The 23057-nt window shown below is 34.9% G+C and overlaps 1 protein-coding gene across 1 annotated transcript in view; it reads left to right on the top strand.

Annotated features, from left to right (window-relative positions):
• Positions 1–1544: 1544 nt before the first annotated feature.
• Positions 1545–23057, top strand: part of LOC120090282 (cullin-associated and neddylation dissociated) — a 48898-nt gene continuing 27385 nt past the window's right edge. The window contains exons 1-14 of the mRNA XM_039047851.2: positions 1545–1772; positions 2156–2254; positions 2381–2550; positions 2819–3029; positions 6794–6959; positions 8673–8802; positions 17871–17985; positions 18097–18254; positions 18715–18838; positions 19098–19148; positions 19228–19310; positions 22225–22309; positions 22374–22475; positions 22602–22700. Coding sequence (XP_038903779.1) covers positions 2219–2254; positions 2381–2550; positions 2819–3029; positions 6794–6959; positions 8673–8802; positions 17871–17985; positions 18097–18254; positions 18715–18838; positions 19098–19148; positions 19228–19310; positions 22225–22309; positions 22374–22475; positions 22602–22700 — 1530 coding nt within the window. The 5' untranslated portion in view covers positions 1545–1772; positions 2156–2218. The remainder of the gene's footprint in view (positions 1773–2155; positions 2255–2380; positions 2551–2818; positions 3030–6793; positions 6960–8672; positions 8803–17870; positions 17986–18096; positions 18255–18714; positions 18839–19097; positions 19149–19227; positions 19311–22224; positions 22310–22373; positions 22476–22601; positions 22701–23057) is intronic.

Here is a 23057-nt window from a genome sequence, read left to right as displayed (position 1 = left end):
ATGCTGTAAATTTATGGTTATGTATAATATTTATATTCTATAATTTTGATTATGTGAAAATAAAACTTGGACCGATCTCCACGTTTCCGCTCAAGGACCTTCACAGGTTCCTTCAGATATAACAATAGTTTAATATATGGTAAGATATATATATATATATATACACACACACACACACCTATGAAGTACAAATACAAATACGACTACATGATACGGATACGATCGGATACGGCGATTCGTCAATTTCTAAAAAACAAAGATACGGATACGTCCAAAGATGTCAAAGATGTGTCATTTTTTTATATATTCTTTTAATATATATATTTCTAAAAAACGATGATACTGATACGTTGAAGATACATTTTTTTCTTTAAAAAAATATAGGATATAGATAAATTTAGCATACAAGTTAATAACAATAGCACAAAATAGAATACAAAGACTGAAATACAATACAAAAAAGCAACATCCAAGATGTTGACGTACAATAGTTAATAAAATGCAATAGAAAAGTGACTCGTATTATAAAGAAAAAGAAGAAGATTAGAGAGAGAAGTATGAAAATAAATGAAAAACTTATTGTTGAAGATATCCAAATGGTTTATATTTTGATGGACTTTGTGGGGATTCCAATGTGAAGATGAAAATTAGATGATTCAGTCTAGGATTTGAACCGTTATTTTTTTTTTCTTTTAGTTTTGGACTCGAGTAGTGAGCTTTTTAAATAGGTTGCCTAATTTTATATTGAGAAAGATTAGATAAGTTACTTGTTTTTTTTCTTTAGAAAAAAATATGCATAGAAATAGATACATCAAATCACGCGTCAGATACGTATCTGGAAAGTATCTGAAACTCTCTAAGGGAAAGAAATAAATTATTCTCTGCAACTCTTCCTCTCAACAGAACTCTCTTCTTGCCAAAATTAAGAATGAAGCTCACTAAACTCTCGTAGATTCCCACCCTCAGAGATTACCTTGGTTTCATTGTGGTGGTGTTTGGAGTTGGCCCTTTGGTTGCTGTAATTTTGGGTGTACGTGTTTCAAGGAGTATTCGAATTTGTTCGTGATTGTAGGGGAATTTTATGAAGTTTTTGGTATTCAAAGGTAAATGTTTTTTTTCCTTTTAATTCCTCTTAAATTTTCTATAAAGCATGCTGTATTAGAATGCATACAAACATTGCTGACCTCTAAAATTTATGCTATTTCTGTAAAATTAAAAATTGGACTACGATCTGCTTCCATATCGGGTGTTCACGCATCTTTCATTTATTACAGCAGGATCGCATGGAATTGGTTCAAGTTCGAGTTAAACTTGCCTAAACTCAACATAACACATTCATTATCTTTGACCTTTTTTACTAGTCCGAAACTATATATAACACAAATCTAAAAAAAAATCTTTTTCCTAACTTAAGGAGTAACACAATTTTTTTTCTAAAAAATAAAAATTTAAAAGATTTGAATTAGAGATTAGCGTTTGCAAAATGAATTAGAGGTTATTACTTATATTCATATATTTAAATAGTTTTAAAAGAAACCATTCACGAGGCACTCGTAATTAAACTGCAGTTTTGAATAATCCTAAAATATTATTATTCTATTTCTCGCAGTTGCCATTAAAATTAAAATAAATGAAGCAAAGAACATAAGGCAGTCTCCTACTCAGATGCTTTCGTCTGATCTGCACTCTCACAACACACCCGACTCGTGGAGTTCCGACAGTGAGCTTCCACAACTGTTTCGCTCCGCTGCAACGGCTGCCCTCCTTCGCAGGTCAGTTCTTTCCTTTTGTATTATTTGCTGCTCCATTCCCCATTTCCATGGCTGGATTTTTGTTTTCCATCTTTAAATCCCCTCCATTTCGATCCTTGTTGATGTATGAACCACCATTGCTGTAGTTTCTATTGCTCTGTTGTTGCCGTTTCTGTTAGGGTTTTCCTTTTTCAATTCCATCCTATTTTCTCAAGCGTAAGTGCGATGATGTTGCGGTCTGGTTTTGTGTTTTAGGGTTTCTTTCTTTACGTGCACTGTCATTTCGGATGTTGCTTTCTCGAGGTGGTTAAATGATGCCAGTTTCATTCGGGAGAATCTATAACTGATTAACAAATACATTTTGTCTTTCTTTGTTTTCTGTTTTCTATGTTGTGACGTCTCAGATCATTCACATTCTAAATTTAAGGCTAGCGGCATTCTCTCAGGCCTAAACAAACAGTTCACCAATGGCGAATTTAGCGATGACGGGTATCCTAGAGAAGGTACTATTTTACCGGATTGCATGAGCAGATATAATCTATATCTGTTACATTTTTTATTCACTTACATTTTTGCTGCCCAATTTTGGATGGCTATGGTTGGTCTGACTTGCACGAGTGTTTCATTAGATGACAGGCAAAGATAAAGATTACAGATACATGGCAACATCTGATCTATTAAACGAGTTAAACAAAGAGACTTTTAGAGCTGATACTGACTTGGAGATAAAACTGTCGAACATCATCATACAACAGCTTGATGATGCGGCCGGTGATGTTTCTGGGCTGGCTGTGAAATGGTACGTAGGACCTTTACCTTTTCTCCCTGCAGGCCATTGGCTTCAATGTTCGTTGCTTACCATGCAACGGCTAGTCCAATAGATGATTATTTCTTTGTGATCTTGTAGACTGTCTTTTTCTTCAAGAGGAACCTGTTCTTAAGTCATTATGAATGTATTTGAAAAGAAAGGATGGAGAGATAGAATCGGTCAAGTTAATAAGAGTATTGATGTGGTATTATAATTCTTAACCCTTTCTTTTAATCTCTTTTGTCAATTCAAATTTCAGCCTTGCTCCATTAGTGAAGAAGGTTAGTGAAACACGGGTCGTGGAGATGACAAATAAACTATGTGACAAATTGCTCAATGGAAAGGACCAGCACCGTGATGTTGCCAGCATAGCCTTGAAGACAGTCGTAGCTGAAGTTCCTGTCCCATTTGTTGCTCAATCTATTCTCATCTCTCTATCACCCCAATTGGTAAAGGGGATCACTACTGCAGTGAGTGTCTGAAACAGTCATTTAATTCAGTCCGTAGTGTTCAAGCTTAGAAAATTTTGAAACTGTTGAGCATTCTTTTGACATCAATTTCTGTAGATTTAGTTTCAGTAGTTAGAGTTGGCTGATGGGAATATATGATTTTAGCTTTCGTAGCCACATTTATTAGCTTCTTAGGTTTTAGTCTTTGCCCATTGAAGCTAAGTTTCTCTGTTTAAATGCCTCAAGGCCATATACATGTCTATATATATATATATATGCGAAAAACAATTTTGTTGATTATATGAAATTACAGAAGAGGGTGAAAGACCCCATAGGGGAGTTACAAAAGACATTTCCTATTGAAAGTAGCAAGGTAAAACTATAGTGTTGAAATAAGGGAGAACATTTACACCAAGTCCCAACCGTATTAACTGGAACATCAAAAAATCTGTGGAAGGGGACTTCTTTTCCTTGAAAGGTTCTACTATTTCTTTCTTGCCATAAATTCCAACAAAAGGATCTTATAAAATTCTACCAAATCATCTTTTTCTCCTTTTTGAAGGGGTGTCCACCAAGGATATATGAAAGGAGAAGATTAGAATCTTCCCGGAGGACGACTTTCCAATTGAACGTAGAGAGGACGTGATTCCAAAAGGATCTAGGAAAGGAACAGGAGACCAAAAGGTGTCCTTGAGATTCAACTTGCCATTTGCACATATAACACCAATGAGGAGACAAAACCATATGGGACAATCTTCTTTGAAGCTTTTCATGAGTATTAGTGGCTCTGTGAGATAGCTCCCACAGGAAAAACTTAACCTTTTTAGGATATTTCCTTTCCAAAACAAATAAAAAATAGGCAAAGTAGATCCATTGTTTTTTTGGGGGGGGGGGGGGATATCTTGCGAGAGAGATTTGTTGGAGAAGAAGATGCCATTCGGTTCAAGCTTACAAATTCCCCTGTTCGGATTTTGAGAAAAGGAGATTGTTGACAAGCAATGAATAAGAGCTCCAAATTCTTCAATTTCAGGATCTCTTTGGTTTCTTCTCAACCTTAAATTCCAGAAGCCCAATTTTGCATCCCAGAAATCCTTGATTGCTCCTTTGTTTTTTGTGAGAGATTAAAAAATGAGGGGAAATTTTTGATTTAGGGGGCGTTTCCAAGCCAAATGTCCTTCCATCAGGAGATATTAGCCTCGTCACCAAGAGTATAGTATATCCGATCATGTATCAAATGGCAATGTTTTATAATGGTTTTCCAAGGACCCTGGCTGTTCTAAGGGAGATGCTTCCAGCCCACCTTCCTTCATGGGATTAAGGAGATTTTTGCATTTGACAAGATGAAGACCCAAACCATCTTTGTTAAATCGTGGTTAGTTTATTCATACTATTAGTCACTTTAGTTGGCATTCAATAGATGGACATATAATATTAGTTGGAAGATTGGTGAGGGTTGCTTGGATGAGTGTGTGCATTCTCCCTTTGTAATGTGATTGTTTTTCCATTAGAAGAGCTTTCTTTCCATCTTATCATTCATAGGCTCCCAGAAGGCTTTGGTTTTGGGCTTACCATTTAAGGGAAGACCAAGATAAATAGCAGGCGAAGAACCAACTTTGCAACCAAATTTGTTGGCCAAAGTGAGCACCTCCTCGTTTTCCAGATTGAGATTGATAAATTCAGACTTGTGGTGGTTTATAGATATTGGAAAGAAATGGGAAATTGTGAGAAATAACCCCACAAAGTTTTCATCTTTTGCAATTAGCACATTTTTTTTGACAATTCGTTATAATAGATTTTTTGATCCTTCCTGACTGAGATCGACCTTGAGATTCGAATGAACTTGACTTCTTTTCACCACACAAACCATCGATTTTTTTGGGCTTTCTCAATGAAATCTCGGTCAGGACGAAGATCGAGATCATATGTAATCTTTTCCAAAATTGAACTTCTTTTCTGAAGCAGAAACCACACAACGATCGCCCTGAGATCCGATTTTCTTTTGTAGACCGGCACACTCGCTCGAAGGAGGAAACAATGAGAAATTCGTAAATCCATTTGGAAATCCAATTCAGATAGCTGTAGAAACATAAATTGAGCGTAAGATTTGGAATTTGAAAAGATTAAGTAAGATTTGAGAAAGATTACATCAAATTTGAAAAAAATTACATACAAACTCGGTTATTTTGGCCACATTTCCATGGACAAAACCCAAAAAAATTGATAGTTTGGATGTACGATGAAAAGAAGTTAAATTTTTATTCGAATCTTGGAGTCGATCTCGACTGGGAAGGATCGAGAAAAGCTATTCTAACGAGTTCTTCAGGAGGGTGCTAGTTGTGAAAGGTGAAAATGTTTAAGGATTATTTCTGACAATTTTCCAAAAAAAATCAAAGAAATCAAAGATTTTGAGGACATTCTTTACTTGGTCAAGTCGTTTCAAAGTCATCATGATTAAAACCTCTCACGCTTTTGCGGGATATCTTTCCAAGATATTAGTAACAATGGGGAGCTCTTGTAGAGTGTTGCTTTCTATGATCCTTGTTTCATAATCTTTTTTCTGTATTTATTTTATTTTCTGCTTCTTTTCAGTCTACTTTTTGTTGGGTGTTTTTTCCCTTCCTCCTCCGGTTGTTCTCTATTCTTCATGAATGAAAAGATCTGTGTCCTCTTTAAAAAATTACTTTATTTCTATAATTTGTGCCTTAGCCTTTGTGGAGAGGTTCTCTTTAAATTTCATTTTATCAATGAGTTTTTTAGTTTTCCGTAAAAGAAAGATTGACATAACATAAGTCATGAGTTTATATTATTAACGTTCTTGTTCATCAATGTTTCTTTTCATTATTTGGCCTTATGAAATGTTTTAGATTGACTTCATATGCTATGGTAATTGTTGAAGTTTCATATAATTAAATTTTTCATAACCTATCAACTTAAGCTTTTGGGTCAATCGGCGTTCTACAATTTAACATGGTATCAAAGTAGGTCTTATATTCAAACCTCTGTAATGTGATTTTCTCCCCAATTAATATTGATTTCCACTTGTTAGGTCTTCTACAATTTTTCAAACCATAAGTGAGGAGAGCGTTAAAGTGTTCATAGAATGAAATTTACCAAAATCTATTAGCTTAAGCTTTTGGGTCAATTGGTTATTTAATACTAATGGACTTAATTTTGTACAGATGTTTGTTTTTGTCTTTTTGGTGAGAAACAAGTGTTTCATTGATATGATGAAATATAAAAAAGGGAGATCCAAACTAAAAGAGGGTTACAAAAAGGCCCTCCAAATATTCAAAAGGTTATTTAAACTGCAATAATTATAAGGGAGTAATTTTACATAACCACGAGCATTGACAAAAGCTGTGTCAAAATCTATCATGAGAAGAAATTTTTTGTTGAAAGTCCTCTTGTTCCTCTCCATCCATAGGCTCCAAGGGAATACTCTGATAGATTTTGTTGAATAAAGCATGATAATTCTTTTTGCATAAATGAATAGACCTGAAAATAATTTTGCATTAATGAATAGTCCTGAAAATCACTTTCTATGAATGACTTACAAGTTAATTAGCTTCTGATTTTGTATACTGAAGAATTTATATATATATTTTTGAAACAGAAACAATACCTTTTCATTGAATTAATGAAATGAGTCTAATGCTCAAATTACAAGATACAAAGCAAAAGGAAACCTAAGAATATTTCTAAATTTAATATTTCTTTATTGTTTAACTGTGCTAAGCAGTAAAAGTTCAAGTTTGGGCTGATAGATTTGCATGTTTTATATGCAGGGAATGAGCACAGAGATCAAATGCGAGTCTCTTGATATTTTATGTGATGTTCTCCACAAGTTTGGTAACCTCATGGCAAATGATCACGAGCTTCTGTTAAGTGCATTATTATCCCAGTTGGGTTCCAATCAAGCTAGTGTTAGAAAGAAGACTGTGTCGTGTATTGGTAAGACTTAGATGATAAATGGATTCATTACATTCCAAGTTTCTTTTTAACTTCCAAGTTTCTTTTTAACTTGTTGTTGGCCGTTTTTTGTCATTTTGATGTAGAGTAGTTAGTAATTATCTTGTAATTTTCATTTGAATGGCTAATTTGTTATAGTTAGTAGTTCGTTGTTTACTTAGTTACTAGGTTATAGGTTAGCTCATTAGTCTCCTGTATGTAGAGCGTTAATCTTTGTTGTTCATTTACCTTTTCATTCATAATAAACATTCCTTTGAGAATTCTTGGAGATGTTTTCTTTGATGCTTGGTTCCATCAAATTGGTATCATTCCATCAAATTAGTATCAGAACAACTTCGTAGATGTTATTTCAATCTTCATTTTGCATGTGGGGAGTGAATTTCGTACCTCTGTCTTTCTAATTTATTCTTTTAATGGCTCCTTCTAATTTATCAAAAGAAGATCAAATTCTTCAGTTCGGAGCTAGCTCATAGGGCAATCAACACTCAGGACAATCTTCAAGGACGGCTTCCGTACATGGCTTTTTCACCTAATAGATGTATCGTTTGCAGATCAGATTCGAAGTCCGAATCACCTATATTTATTAGTGTTCATTTGTAAAAGAATTCTGGAATGACACGAAGGCTGTTTTTAGTTGACAAGTGGTTTACCTAGCAGTCCCTACAATCTTCTCAATCCTCCTCTTCGGCTATCCTTTCAAGGAGATGAAAGAAATCTTTTGGATGAATCTTGTTTGTGCTTTTTTGTGGTCATTTTGGTTGGAAAGAATCTATGGACTTCTAATTCCAAGGAAAGAACCGTCCCGGTTTTCTTAGATAGTGTTATTTTCCATCCTTTATCTTTTAGTGTAAATTGAATCCCCATTTTTCTTCCCATGGTTTATCTTCTCTTTTGTTCAATTGGAGATGTTTATTGTAATTCCTTTGAATTGGGGCGTTTCTCTCCCCTCCTTTTTTTAGTAAAATTTATACGTCAACAAAATTGTTTTTGTTAAAAAAAAAAGCTTATTCTTTTAATAAAAAAATAACTACAACCGTTCATATAATTAGGTTTTTATAATTTCATTTTTTTTGGAATCCATATTAAGTTATTTCAATTTTTTTATAATGTCAAGTGAATATTGGTTGTGCGAAGCAATTTGTAGATTGCATTGAAAAACATTTACATTTACAGCTGAATGCTTGGGTGCCTTTATATGACTGCTTACAATCTTAGATCTCAGTTGTGATACCTTAGTACTTGGATGGAATATGTTAATGGCTTCGTATGTGAATGACATAGTGATGTTGCAACATAATCTTCAGGCGAGAGAGTTCTTTTAGCAACGTTTTGCCCCTTATTAGCTTCTTAGTTTCTTTCTGGATCTCTGTTTCTATGCTCTTTTGTAATTATTCACTAGGTTTTATAACTTGTTTCTCTTGACTGAGTCCTTTTGTAGCATCAGCATGTCTCCTTTTTTGTGGGGTTTTTTGGTATGCCTGTGTATTTCTTTCTCTTAGTCAAGCTTTTTCATTAGAGAAAATAAAGGTGGGATTGTGGAGTTTGGTAGGTTTTGTTTAGTTGTAGAGCATTTGATAATATGTTATATAAATCACATGTATTGAAAAGAATATATTAAAATGTGATCTATTGTACTTGTTTAACTTTTGAGCTGCCTGTAGAAGTTTGTTGAATTAATTATTTTATTGCCTTCAGCCTCTCTTGCTTCAAGCTTGTCAGACGATTTATTGGCAAAGGCAACAACTGAGGTTGTTCGAAGCTTGGGAATTAAAAGTACAAAAGCTGAAATGACACGTACAAACATCCAAATGATTGGTGCTTTGAGGTAAAGCTTTATGAAAAAAAACTTTTAAGATATGTATTGCATTTTTCATGCCATGTCCTGTACGGAATGGAAGATAAGTATATTTTATTTATTATTATTATTTTTTTTTTTGAAAGGAAATGAGTCTCTTTATTTGTTAAGTTAATGAAATGAGACTAATGCTCAAAATACAAAGATACGACAAGATAATACTTTGGATTAGTAGGTCAAGATATCTCAACTAGGTTGACACCCCCTTAGCACCATCATCATCTCCTAGGACAAAAATTGAGGATATAATTAGAATGTTTCAGTACAATACATTACAGTATATTCATGTTCCTAAAGGACCTAAGCAGAAAGGATGGCATTCTTTTATTGGAATGCTTAAAAGTTTTAAAGAAATGTGAGGCAGTAAGTCAGATATTAAAGAAGCCATTAACAGATTTTGCTCAATCCACCAAAGTTATACCTGAGCTAAATTCCCAAAGGAAATATGAAACAAGTTTCGCAGACGCGGTAAAAGGAAAAGGAAGTATCAAGTTCTTTGCCCCAAAATCATCAAATAAGAGCAGTAACAAGCAGACGTAGTCCTCTGTTCCAGTGATGGTAAAAAAACAGAGCAAGAAGTGCTTTTGGATTCAGAAGAATTATGATGTTTTCAAGGAGGATTTTAATAACTTATGAATCATTTCGAGGCTATTTGTGTTCAATGAATGAAAGGAGATAGCAAAAGTACTGAAAGAGGTCTTTCATTCTAGTGTCATTATCAATTCCCTGTTTGCAGATAAAGCCTTAATCAAAGTTGGCCAAGGAGATTTGGAAGAGCTGATCAAAGATCCGGGTAAATGGCCGTTAATTGGTTCTTATCGTTTACTATTTGAAAAATGGAATAAGACAAGACATGGTAGACCTTCAATTATGAAAGGATTTGGGGGATGAATATCAATAAAAAATCTTCGATTGGATTACTGGTGTAGAAGTACGTTTGAAGTAATTAGAGCTTATTTTGGAGGTCTTGAAAGCATAGCAGCTGAAACTCTTAATCTCACAAATTGTGCGGAAGCTAAAATCCAAGTTAGAAGAAACCTTTGTAGATTCATGCCAGTGACCACAGAAATTAAGGATGAAAATCGTGGCTGTATCTTTTTGAATTTTGGGGATATTGAGTGTGTTGATACTGGTGATTTATTTGTTAATAATTTTTCCAATCCAATAGATTTAGTTCGTCCGAATCTAAGTTATGAAGGATGAAGGTGTTGCTATTAATGTTATGGAATCAAAATGGTCTTTCCTTGTATCCACTCAGTCCAAACTGGAGTACTCAAGAACCCGAACGTGTTTTTGAAGAAGGATCTCCTACAGATGCTGTAGACAACAAAGCATTCCCCTATGATCAAGCTTCCTTCAACAATGGATGGTGTGAACACTTCAGAGGAAAGTGAAGCGTCACTTTTAATGAGGAAAGAGAAAGCTTCTGACGTTTCGGGTTTTAAGGAAAACACAGTTATTTTAAACACAAAAAAGGCAGGCGAAGAGTCACTCTTAAAGCAAGGAGTGAAGAACTTTAATGAGAAATGGGAGCTTTCCGACATGGAAGATCAGACAACCCACAACGAAATTAATACTGAGAAAGGGATATATGAAGAGCCACATGGTTTTTCTTTGGAAATTTCTCAAAAAACAGGGACCTCGAACACCTTCTGCTACACTCCAGACAATAGAAAGCTAAACTCAAGAGATAAATCAAGGAAACTCTCTGCTTCCTCTGCTTCTCGATCGAAATTTTCCAGTCTTTGGAAACCTTTTCCCAAACATTTTGCCAGAAAATGAACTTCCTACATCAATAAATGGATAGTAACAAATAATCAAGAGTTGTTGGAAAGAAATGACCTCAGAATCTCAAATTTTTGGCTCCTCAGACGGTAAAGAGAATAAGAGTTCGAGTCCCCTCAGAACAAGCTCAACAGAAAACAACCCAGATTTGTTAGAGGATTGTTGCACAAGAATTCAAGCACCCTTTTCTTCCACAAAGACAGGTAACACCTCTTCTTCTTTCAAACAGTTTAATCATTCGAATTTCACCATTCCTAACTCCCATTTTTTTTAGAGGTACACCTTGACCTCCTCTGATCTCCTATAAAACAAGAAAGTGTGAATCTGACATAGACTCTCCAATTAGTGTGAGTAGCGAAGATATTTAAGGCCTGGAGATTGGTACAACCCAAGAGGACAGAGTGCAAGAAGAAATTAGTGGTGTGGATCTACCGACTCTGTTTTTGAATGAAGTTGAGTTGAATGGTGACGAGCATCGTTTTTCATGTTTTTCTCCATTACACCCATCTGAATTACCCCTCATTTGACCTCCATTGTTAAGAATTGTGGAGTTATCTTGGCTTGAGTACTCTCCCCTTTTTTCATACGTGCAGTGCTCTATTGACAAAACACAATGAAGATTGTGTCCTGGAACACATGGGGGCAATCTTGTATTATTTGGCATAACCTTCTTCTTCTTTTGTACTATTGTGTATCGGTTAGTGATTTGTTTTGGGACCTTGTTGTTCTTTGTTTTATCACTATGTTATGTTAGTTTTGTATGGATGTGATCAGTGTTTTAAAATGCCCAAGGTGCACTAAGGCGCAATGGCCCTTTGGAGCCTAGGTGCGGGCTTTTTTTCGTAAGGCGCATTATATATAAAAAATATAAAAAAAAATAGATACTATATACATGTTTATTTACACAACCAAAACATAGATGGATAGAAATGTGACTTAAAGAAGAATATACAAAAAAAAAAAAAGAAATAGATAAGATTTAAATATTAGTCATTGACTCATTGTCATTCAACACCAAGTTAAAGTGAAACGACACAAAAACAATCACAAATACGATTCTAAAATCCTAAATATCGAACTCATCTTCACTAAATAGGTTTTCATCCTCATTCTCTCCATCATTCGACTTATAACCATCTATATCTTCTTTGTCGGTCTCAGAGTCATAACTGATGTGTGGGTGGGTTGGGATGGTGGTTGTGTGGAAGATGAAGATGAACATAAAGCATTAGTCTTAGACTTAGTTCTTAAGGTACCAACTCTAGAATAATAGGCAAGTTCTTTGCTCCAGTAGCTCTTGAAACATCGCCCCATGTTAAAGAATCGTTGTCGAAAACAAGATCATCCTCCTCCTCTAAATCGTCATCCGTTCTTCCAATCAGCCACCCATTACTATCATCTATCTCTTTTAAAGAGATAGGGTCAACGATGTCTCGAATATTATATCGACGCTTCAGTGCTCTATTATATTTTATGAATACTAAGTCATTCAGACAACTTTGAGCAAGTCTATTCCTTTTCTTGCTATAAAGCTGCAAGTATACACTAAAAATTTCATTGTCAACTTCAATTACATTCACATCTAGAGGCACTACAAATAACAAAAGATACCTAACCTGTTAACAAACGCTCCAATTATGTTCACATCTAGAGGCACTACAAGTGATGCCCCATTGAGCGTTAGTAGCGAAGATGAAGTCGAGCCTCATGAACAAGAGGATGGGCAAGTGACTCTAAAGAAGGAGATATCAGCTTTAGATCTTAATGCCTTGTTCTAGATTGAGGAAGATCCAGCTGATAAAACGAAATTTGAAGCCAACCTTCCACCACTCCAATCAGTGGATATCCCAGATCATTTGAAATCAATAATCGATGATTGCGGAGTAATTTAGTTTGATTTTCCTTAGTTACACACTGGGTTCTATAATTGGTAATTTCATGATGAAAATAGTTTCATGGAATACAAGAGGTTTGAAGGATGTCAGTAAGAGATTGGCACTCGAGATTTTTGAAAAAACATAATCTGGACTTGGTGTTAGTACAAGAGTCAAAGAAAGAAAACTTTGATATTGGGTTCATCAAATCTATATGGAGCTTTAAAGACATAGGTCGGGAATTTGTGGAATCATTTGGAAAGTCTGGAGGAATGTTGACATTATGGGACAAGAGTAAGCTCTCGGTTGCCGAATCTCTCAAAGGAGGATATTCACTTTCAGTTGAATGCATTACAATGAGTAAGAAGACGTGTGGGTTACAAATGTGTACGGTCCAAATGATTACAAGGAGAGAAATTTGTATGGCCTGAATTGCTTTCCCTCTCAGCGTATTGTTCAAAAGCATGGTGTATTGGAAGAGATTTCAACATTACTAGATGGGCTCATGAGTGATTTCTGTATGGTAGAGTCACCAAAGGTATGAGGAAGTTTAATAATTTCATTGATCAAGCTAATCTTTTGGAGGTTCCTCTTTCTAATGGCAGCTACACTTGGTCCCGAGAAGGCAGTTTTGCTACAAGGTCACTAGTCGACCGGTTTTTTGTTATTAAAGTTTGGGGTGATGAGTTTGAAAATAATGGAGCTTTAAAGACATAGGTCGGGAATTTGTGGAATGATTTGGAAAGTCTGGAGGAATGTTGACATTATGGGACAAGAGTAAGCTCTCGGTTGCCGAATCTCTCAAAGGAGGATATTTACTTTCAGTTGAATGCATTACAATGAGTAAGAAGACGTGTTGGGTTACAAATGTGTACGGTCCAAATGATTACAAGGAGAGAAATTTGTATGGCCTGAATTGCTTTCCCTCTCAGTGTATTGTTCAAAAGCATGGTGTATTGGAAGAGATTTCAACATTACTAGATGGGCTCATGAGTGATTTCTGTATGGTAGAGTCACCAAAGGTATGAGGAAGTTTAATAATTTCATTGATCAAGCTAATCTTTTGGAGGTTCCTCTTTCTAATGGCAGCTACACTTGGTCCCGAGAAGGCAGTTTTGCTACAAGGTCACTAGTCGACCGGTTTTTTGTTACTAAAGTTTGGGGTGATGAGTTTGAAAATACTGGAGTCAGCTGACAAGCTCGATTATTTTCAGATCATTTCCCTTTATCACTTGAAGCTGGATCTTTCAACTGGGGCCCTTCTCCTTTTTGATTTTGCAATAGCTGGCTGCAAAATAAAGAATGTTCCAAAATCAGAGTCACCAAAGGTATGAGGAAGTTTAATAATTTCATTGGTCAAGCTAATCTTTTGAAAATTCCTCTTTCTAATGGCAGCTACACTTGGCCCCGAGAAGGCAATTCTGCTACAATGTCACTAATCGACCGGTTTTTTGTTGCTAAAGTTTGGAATGATGAATTTGAAAATACTGGAGTCAGCTGACAAGTTCGATTATTTTCAGATCATTTCCCTTTATTATTTGAAGCTGGATCTTTCAATTGGGCCCTTTGCCTTTGCGATTTTGCAATTGCTGGCTGCAAAATAAAGAATGTTCCAAAATCATTAAAAGGACTTGGAATAGTAGTAGATCGGCTGGATGGGCTGGTTTTGCTCTTAGTACTAAGATGAGAAAGGTGAAAAGCGCAGTTTAAGCATCGTTTACTGATTATCAGGAACTGCAGAAAAGAAAGGAAGAGGAATTACTAAAAGAAATTGAAAAATGGGATGCTTTGGCCGAAACAGTCAATTTTTCAGATTTGGAATTTGATATTAGAACATCTTTGAAGGCAGAATTGATGTCAATATACAGGATAGAGGAGCTAAATTTATTGCAAAAGAGCAAGTTGAATTGGATAAGGTTCGGAGGTGAAAATACAAGTTTCTTTCATCGGTTTTTAGCAGCCAAAAAGATGAGAAATTTAATAACTGAATTGGTAAATGACCAAGGGGAACCAACCAAATTTTTTCGAGAAATTGAAAGTCTAATCTTGGGATTTTATGAGCAATTATACTCTAGAGTTCCCGGAGTTAGATTCATGCCATTGAACTTGGATTGGCCTTGCTACAATCCAGAATGCTGTTCTTACAGGTAGATTTTCAGAGTCAGAATTGAAGTCAGCAGTTAAGGCACTTGGTAAGAGTAAAGCTCTAGGTCCGAACGGCTTCACAGGTGAATTTCTCCTAAAATTCTGGAACTTAGTAAAGTTGAATTTCCAGTCTTTATTTGAAGATTTTTACAAGAATGGCAAGCTAAATGCATGCATTCAGGAAAATTTTATTTGTTTAATTCAAAAGAAAGAGAATGCTACTGCTGTTAAGGACTTCCAACCAATTAGTCTCACTACTTTAGCTTACAAAATTATTGCTAAGGTTCTTGCTAAGAGGTTGGAAAAAATTATGCCTTCCATTATTGCTCCAACTCAAAGTGCCTTCAAAGAAGGAAGGCAACTTTTGGATCCAATTTTGATTGCTAATGAGGTGGTGGAGGAATATCGAGTTAAAAAGAAGAAGGGATGGATTATGAAACTAGACCTTGAAAAAGCATTCGACCGTGTTGATTGGAGTTTTCTTGAAAAGATTTTGTTTGACCATGTTGATTGGAGTTTTCTTGAAAAGATTTTGTTGAATAAAAAGTTTGATAAAAAAATGGGTCAAATGGATTTTGGGATGTATTAAGAGTCCTAGATACTCAGTTTTCATTAATGGTATGAAGAATCATAGCATCAAGAGGAATTAGGCAAGGTGATCCCCTTTCGCCCTTTCTTTTTCTTCTTGTTAGTGAAGTATTGGGAACTCTTGTGGCAAAGCTTCATCAGAACGGACTGTTTGAAGGTTTTGTGGTGGGAAAGGAGAAGACTCATGTATCCTTACTTCAATTTGCAGATGATACATTAATTTTTTGCAAGTTTGATAATAATATGCTTGCAAAACTAAAGCAAACCATTGATTTCTTTGAATGGTGTTCAGGCCAGAAAGTAAATGGGGAGAAATCAGCCTTGTGCGGAGTTAATGTGGATGAAACTGAGTTGCTGTCTGCTGCTGCAAGTTTAAATTGTAAAGCTGCATTTACCTATCCTCTATCTTGGGTTACCATTGGGTGGTTACCCTAAACAGGTTTCTTTTTGGCAACCAGTAATAGATAAAATTCATGCTAAACTTGATAAATGGAAGAGATTTAATCTATCTAGAGGAGGGAGAGAAACTTTATGTAAGTCAGTTTTATCCAACCTCCCCACATATTATATGTCAACTTTCTTAATGTCAGAATCAGTCATCTCAATCTTAGAAAGAATCTTGAGGAATTTCTTTTGGGAAGGTTATAATGGTAGCAAGATCAATCATTTGGTAAAATGGGACCTTGTGTCAAGGTCTCAAGCAGATGGAGGCCTTGGTTTGGGGGTTTTTAAGGCAAAAAATCTGGCTCTCTTAGCAAAGTGGGGTTGGAGATATATTGAAGAGGAAGATTCTCTTTGAAGTCAGATAGTTAGAAGCATTAACGGTAAAAATACCTACAATTGGCACACGACGGGTAGAGAAGGAAGAAGGTTGAGAAGTCCCTAGATTAGTATATCGAGAACTTGGTTGAAGGTGGATACTTTGGCTACCTTTAAGCTTGGAAATGGTAGATGAATCACTTTCTGGTTAGATACTTGGGAAGCTTCAACTCTGCTTTGCACTCTTTTTCCAAAACTTTATAGAGTAGCTTTACTTCCGACTGGATCGGTAGTGGACCACTGGGATAATTCTTTGGCGTCTTGGTCAATCACCTTTTGCCGTTTACTCAAGGAGGAGGAAATAGTAGAGATTCAGGGTTTGCTCGGCCAACTATCTAATAGGAGAGTGATAGATGACTTTGATAGGTCATTGGAGGAATGGGATTTTTTCAGTAAAATCTCTGACAAAACATTTATCTCCTTTCTCACTAATGGACAAATTCATCTGTAAAGGCCTTATGGAAGACAAACTGCCCTAGGCGTGTTAGCATCCTTGTGTGGATAATGTTTTATGGTCACCTGAATGTTTCTTCAATAATGCAACAAAATAGGCCTGCTAATTGTCTCTCCCCATCCATTTGTCTGTTTTTGTAAACAGCATGAAGAAGATGCACAGCATCTGTTTTTCAGTTTCCCTTACTCAGAAAATTGTTGGGAGAAATTGTTAACGATTTTGAACTTATCATGGGCTTTTAGCAACAATTTTAAAGAAAACTTACAGCAGCTCCTTTTGGTTTCACATTTTAATAAAAATTATAGTTTGATTTGGATCAACGTGGTCAAGGATTTGCGAACGAGATATGGTTTGAAAGAAATAAAAGAGTGTTTCATGATAGGTCCCTTTGTTGGTTGGATCGGTTTGAGATTGCCCGAAGGAATGCCTCTTTGTGGTGCATATTGTCAAAACAATTTGATGACTATTCTATTAGGATTTTTGCTCAAATTGGAGAACATTCATCTTTCCGGTCCATTAATGGAGTCACGGACAGATTTATTTTGTATTTCATTTGCTGTATTTCTGGTTCTTGTGGTTGTATCTATGGTTTAGTTTGTATTTTTGCATGGATGTAGTCTATTTTGGTTTATTAACTCTTCATTGTAAGGGCTTTCTTTTCCTTTAAATTTAGTTTGTAGGAAATGATGAGGGCGCTATGGGGTTGTCAACCTAGTTGAGATGTCTGGATGCGCCTCCTAATTCATAGAACTCATATTTTAAGCTCTTGGTATATCTCTCCTGTACTTTGAGCTTTGTCTCGCTTTATTATATCAATAAAGAGACTTGTTTCCCTTTCAAAAAAAAAAAAAAAAGAAGAAAAAAAAAAAGAGGCTAATGCTCAAAATATAAAAATAATAATAAGAAGACAGAAAGCAATCCTTCTACTAGAATACAAAAGACTATGCAGGAAAAACAAAAGCATTCCAATTTAAATAAATATCTTGAATAATCCTGCAAAGAACTTGGAGATTGAGCACCAAGAAGAGACATTGATCTAAGCAAACTCAAACTGATCAAACAAAAAAAACATGTTGATTCGTTCAAACCAAATCTCTGTGAGAATAGCTTTAGCTACATTTTCCCATAGCAACTGAGGTTGAGACTTCAAAAAAGATCCTACCAATAACTTAGTTGCATTTTCATTGAATGAGATGCCAACTCCTTTGAAGTCATATTTGTGCAAAGTCTCTGCCGAGTTTAAAATTTATTGTTTTGTTTTATTTTTTTTGTTTTTCAAGTGATGATGTTCCCTTTTTTAAGATTCTTGATTGTGAGAAAGAGAAATAGGTTGTTTCGGGAATATGCTAATGAAAAGTTTATTGGCATCATAGCCGTGCAGTTGGATATCGTTTTGGACCACATCTTGGGGACACTGTTCCCGTGCTTATCAATTATTGCACAAGTGCCTCTGAAAGTGATGAAGAGCTTCGTGAGTACAGTTTACAGGTAATCTTCTCACTTTTTTTGGTTAAAAACTTATGCTCACTATCAATTTCGGTTTTTATAATTAAACTTTGATGCTTCTCTTATATTGCTAAAGTGGAATTTTGATTGCAGGCTCTAGAAAGTTTTCTTCTAAGGTGCCCCAGGGATATTTCATCCTATTGTGATGATATTCTTCATCTTACCTTGGAGTATTTAAGTTATGATCCAAATTTCACTGATAATATGGAAGAAGATACTGATGATGAGACTCATGAAGAAGAGGAAGAAGAGTAATATATATTCTTTTTGGATTTTTGTTTTTAATTCTGTTAATGTACATATGGACTTGTCCATTTGTGGTGGAGTTACATATTTGATATTTAACTTTTTTTTTTCCCTGCAAGAGAAAACAAAAATTTTATTGAAATAATGAAAAGAGACTAATGCTAAAAACTACGAGTATCCTAAGAAGGGAAAAGAAACAAAAAGAACAAAACATAGGAAATATAAGATAGTAGAATTATGAGTGTGTTGACCTGGTTGAGAGATCCGAATGCACCTGTTAATCCCTCGTATTCACGCTTACTTTGTCTCATTGTAATTCGAGCAATAGTCTTTTCATTTCATTAACGAAAAGTTATGATTCCGTTTAAAAAAAAAAGAGAATTATAAAGGATAGTTAAAAGCATTCCAATTTAGTTGTAATTCTTGAGTGGTGATATTTGACGTATAACTGATACCATGTTGCAGTGAAAGTGCCAATGAATATACGGATGATGAAGATCTCAGCTGGAAAGTTCGACGTGCAGCTGCTAAATGCTTATCAGCTTTAATTGTATCACGGCCAGAGATGCTTTCAAGACTATATGAGGAGGTACTTTAACTCTTTGTGGAAGCTAAAGTCTCTATCCTCATCTTATTTCATTTGATATTTTTCAGTGTATCTCCAATTGACCTAGGCTTTAACTATGGTGTTTGTTTCTGAACTTTGAACTAACTATAGCTATCTTGATCTAATTCTGATGTTTAGAGAAGTAATTTGTTCTTGAATTACATTGTTTTCTTTTTTCAATTTATAATTTATAATTTTTTTTATTGTCCGCTAATGTTTCAAGTTTTTCTCATATTTGCAGGCTTGTCCAAAATTGATCGATAGATTTAAAGAGAGGGAAGAAAATGTCAAGGTAGTAGGCACGTGGTAATTCAGATTCAAATACAAATACTCACTTGCACCTGTAATGGATGGTTATTGTTTGTACGCAGATGGATGTATTTAGTACTTTTATTGAACTGTTGCGCCAAACTGGAAATGTAACAAAAGGGCAGGTTGACATTAATGAATTGAGGCAAGTTCTTTTGTTCTATAAAGGTTTTTGATTCATTTGTACCTTGGCTTGGTTGTGTGTGTGGTGTATGTGTGTGTGTGTGTGTGTGTTTTGTGCATTTTCTGTGATGGTTTAATGGTGTAAGCCATGTTTTTTCATGGTGCAAATGAAAGGATATTGTAATGAGCAAAACAAAGAAACAGGCCCAAAGTAAAAGGAAGGAGCTAAAGGAAGAAACAATGTAGGCAAGCGCCAGAAAACTGTACTAAAAAGGCTCTAATTGTTGAGGAAAATAGACAAGGATAAGTACAAACTGGTCAAGGACACCCAAAGGAAGGCAATTGAGGTCTACCTGAGACAGAAAGATATAATATTGTTCATATCTTTTAGGAAGAAGTCAATGATAGTGATCCTTGTTACCATTTCTTTTCCTCTAAACAAAGAAACCAACGCTTATAAAGTAGAGCGAAAGTTGCAAATTTTTTTTAACGTGGATAATGTACTGTTATTGGTCCATTCTTCATTGGGATTTTAATTCTAGTTTGGAATGAATTTAAAATCTGTCAAAGATGCCACAGAGCCTAGAAATTATTTCAGATAAGAATGATTTCATTCAATACTTTGATGGCACTACACAGTAGTATTTCTTTTGGCTCTTGTAATTTTTTGTGTTTTCTTGTTTAATTGGGTATTTGCTTTTCTTTTCTCCCGTTTGGGAGATAGTATGCTTTGACTTTTTCCATTTTTTTTTTCATCCATCAATGAAAAGTTTGTTTCTCGTTAAAATATTTCAATCCAACAATATATAATACAGGGGGTTTTAGGATTCATGTTATAGAGGTTATTGTTTGGTAGGAATCCAAAATTTCCATAGGATGGACATCTGAATTACTCTGTTTGTACTGTTTGAATAGAGGATACCCAGACATTTTAGCCCATCGGTAGGATGCCCATACGGGATGCATCTCAAGAGATTTTGATGCCTAAATGGGTTTCCAAGATTTTCATGTCGAGGACATCTTTATACTTGTTTGCACATCCTCTTTCTTATATATATATATATATATATATATATATATTTATTTATTTATTTATTTCATCAATTTTTGTTATTTTTTTAATATAATAAAATAGATCAATGTATTCATTCAGTAATAAACAACTCTACTATGGGATTAACTATATTTATATTTTTCATTTAGACATAAAATAAACTCCATTTAATGTATATTATATAGCTCAATTTATTTTGTAAAATTTCCGATTTATTTAGTGCCCTATGGCCCTTGGATTTTTGTGTTGAATGAAATTGGGGAGCAAACTTGCTTTCCTATTTATTTGCATATTTGCAGCCAATAACCATAATTACAATGAGGTGGTAGTTTTGATTGGTTTAACCCATAATGGGATCTCTAAGTTCCAGCTTGAAGCCTTTTTTTGTAGGCCTCCCGAATTGATATTCAAGATTAATTAGGAGGCAGTGATCATGGCTTCTCAATCTTTTTCACCAGTTATAAGGAAATTCCTTTCTCAGTTCCTTCATAGTTTTCATCTTTAGTTAAGGCTTTGGGTATACAATGAAATTCACCCTTCTTCCCCTCTCGTAAAGTTCTAGGGAGTCGAGGCAGCTTGTGTTGTCAGTCAGAGTTGGATTTTTGCTTTGAACATTAGAGATCGGGAGAGTACTTTCTTTAGGTTGCTCTATATAGGGTGGATGGTTTCTTGTTTGCTGTTTTTGAAAGTTTTAAGTTGTGGCTGTTTAATTTATCTTGTTGGGCTTTGTGTCGTCCACCTGTTGGAAGATTATAGAGCGTTATGAGAAAGTTACTTTTCAAGTTTCTTGGTGTTGGTTCATCAAAAGCTTCTTTCATCAGATTTTAGTTCGTGTATCGTTGATGAGTTTTCAGTTTGCTCAGTCTGCTCTTTGTTGGTCTTTTGTTTGGTGGTGGTCATTTTTTTTGGATTTCTTCGGTAGCTTTATAGTAGCCTTTGTTTTTCTGTAGTTGAAGGCAATTTGTCGGTTATAGTTGTTTGAAAGTTTATATATATATTTTTTGAAAAAGGAAACCAAGACTTTTCATTAAGTAAATGAAAAGAGACTAGTGCTCAAAGATACAATAAGAAAGATGCAAAAGGAAAAGACAAACTTAAGAGACAAAAGTTCCAAAAGCATAAACAAAACAACATAACAAAAGGAAGCATAAAACCAGAATAGCAAACTAATAAGTTGATAAAAAACATTCCAGCTACGGGAGTTGTCTTGAATTGAATAGCCCTCAAAGGACTTGGATAGAGAACAACAAGAAGAATGTTTGAAAGTTTATCTATATTTGGTTGTATTTGTTTTTCGTTTTTTCCCTCTTTGTGAGAGTTTCTATTTCCTAAACATTTAATCCTGTTCACTACATCAGTGAGAAGTTGTTTCTTGTTTCAAAAAAAATTAGAAGGCATTGATGTATTAGTTCTTTTGGGGAGGGGCTTCTCGCCTCTCTTCCCCTAGGCTGTTCATTTTGTGATTAATACATATCCTTCTCTTTCTTATAGAAAGAAAAGGATATTCAAGATTAGTGAAGTTGAATTCTGATTTTCTTCCTTCCAGTACATAAGCAAATAACTATTTTGAAGATTAGCTGGGTTAGCTGACTATTTATTTGCATATTTGCAGCCATTAATAATTACAATATGGTGGTAGCTTTAATTGGTTTAAACCATAATGAGATCTCTAAGTTGTTCCAGTTTGAAGCCTCTCTATAGGCCTCCCATCTTGTATTTCTGAATTGATAATCAAGATTAATGAAGTTCAATTCTGATTTTCTTCCGTTCAGTTCATAACATGGTCCTTGATTAGTTTTTTTTCTCCCTACTAGTTATTTATTTTTAGTTTTTATGATTAATAAAATGCTACTTCTATTGATTTATTGGCAATTGTGTGCAGTCCTAGGTGGTTGTTAAATCAAGAAGTGCCAAAGATCGTGAAATCTATAAATAGGCAGCTACGGGAGAAATCTATCAAGACAAAGGTAAAGAAATTGTTGGTGGCAGTTCTGAATTTTGTATGGTCCATTTAACTTTTATGCTCTGTAGGTTGGTGCATTTTCCGTCTTGAAAGAGCTTGTGGTTGTCTTACCCGATTGTCTTGCTGATCACATAGGATCGCTCATTCCAGGAATTGAAAAAGCATTAAGTGTATGCACTATTATCATCTTCTGCTGCTTTGCATATATGTTCTAGCAATTGATTTTTATCTGTTGTGATGCCTACATTCTTTCCCTTCCCTTATTCTAACGTGGTTTTTCTTTTTTAACTTTGCAGGATAAATCATCTACCTCAAATTTGAAGATAGAAGCTCTTATTTTCACTAGATTGGTGTTGGCTTCAAATTCTCCTTCAGTTTTCCATCCTTATATCAAGGTAACAAGAAAACAAGTCACCTGGCTAAAATACATTGTAGCATACTAAAATCTGTATGTTTCCTGTGTTAAAGTATCATTCTGGTCCTTGCACTTGGAGACTTATTAAATTTCTTAGGTCTTGTACTTTCAAATGTCCAAATGCAAATTTAGTCCTCGTACTTTCCATAATTCTTAAAAACGTCTCTACTAATGAAACTTAAAATACAGGTATCAAAATGATATTTTAACCTTTTTTCTTTTTTTAGTGAATGTAGATTCTTTTTCCTAGTTAAACTTGCATTTCCGTGAGTAGTACAAGGAGTGTTACTATCAACATTAGGTGCAATGAAAACTAATTACAGGGTTGGTAGTTGTT

The sequence above is a fragment of the Benincasa hispida genome, chromosome 11 (genome assembly GCF_027475165.1).
Source record: "Benincasa hispida cultivar pf3 chromosome 11, pf3_genome.v1.1, whole genome shotgun sequence".
NCBI lineage: Eukaryota > Viridiplantae > Streptophyta > Magnoliopsida > Cucurbitales > Cucurbitaceae > Benincasa > Benincasa hispida.
This window is presented reverse-complemented; position numbering and strand designations above follow the sequence as displayed.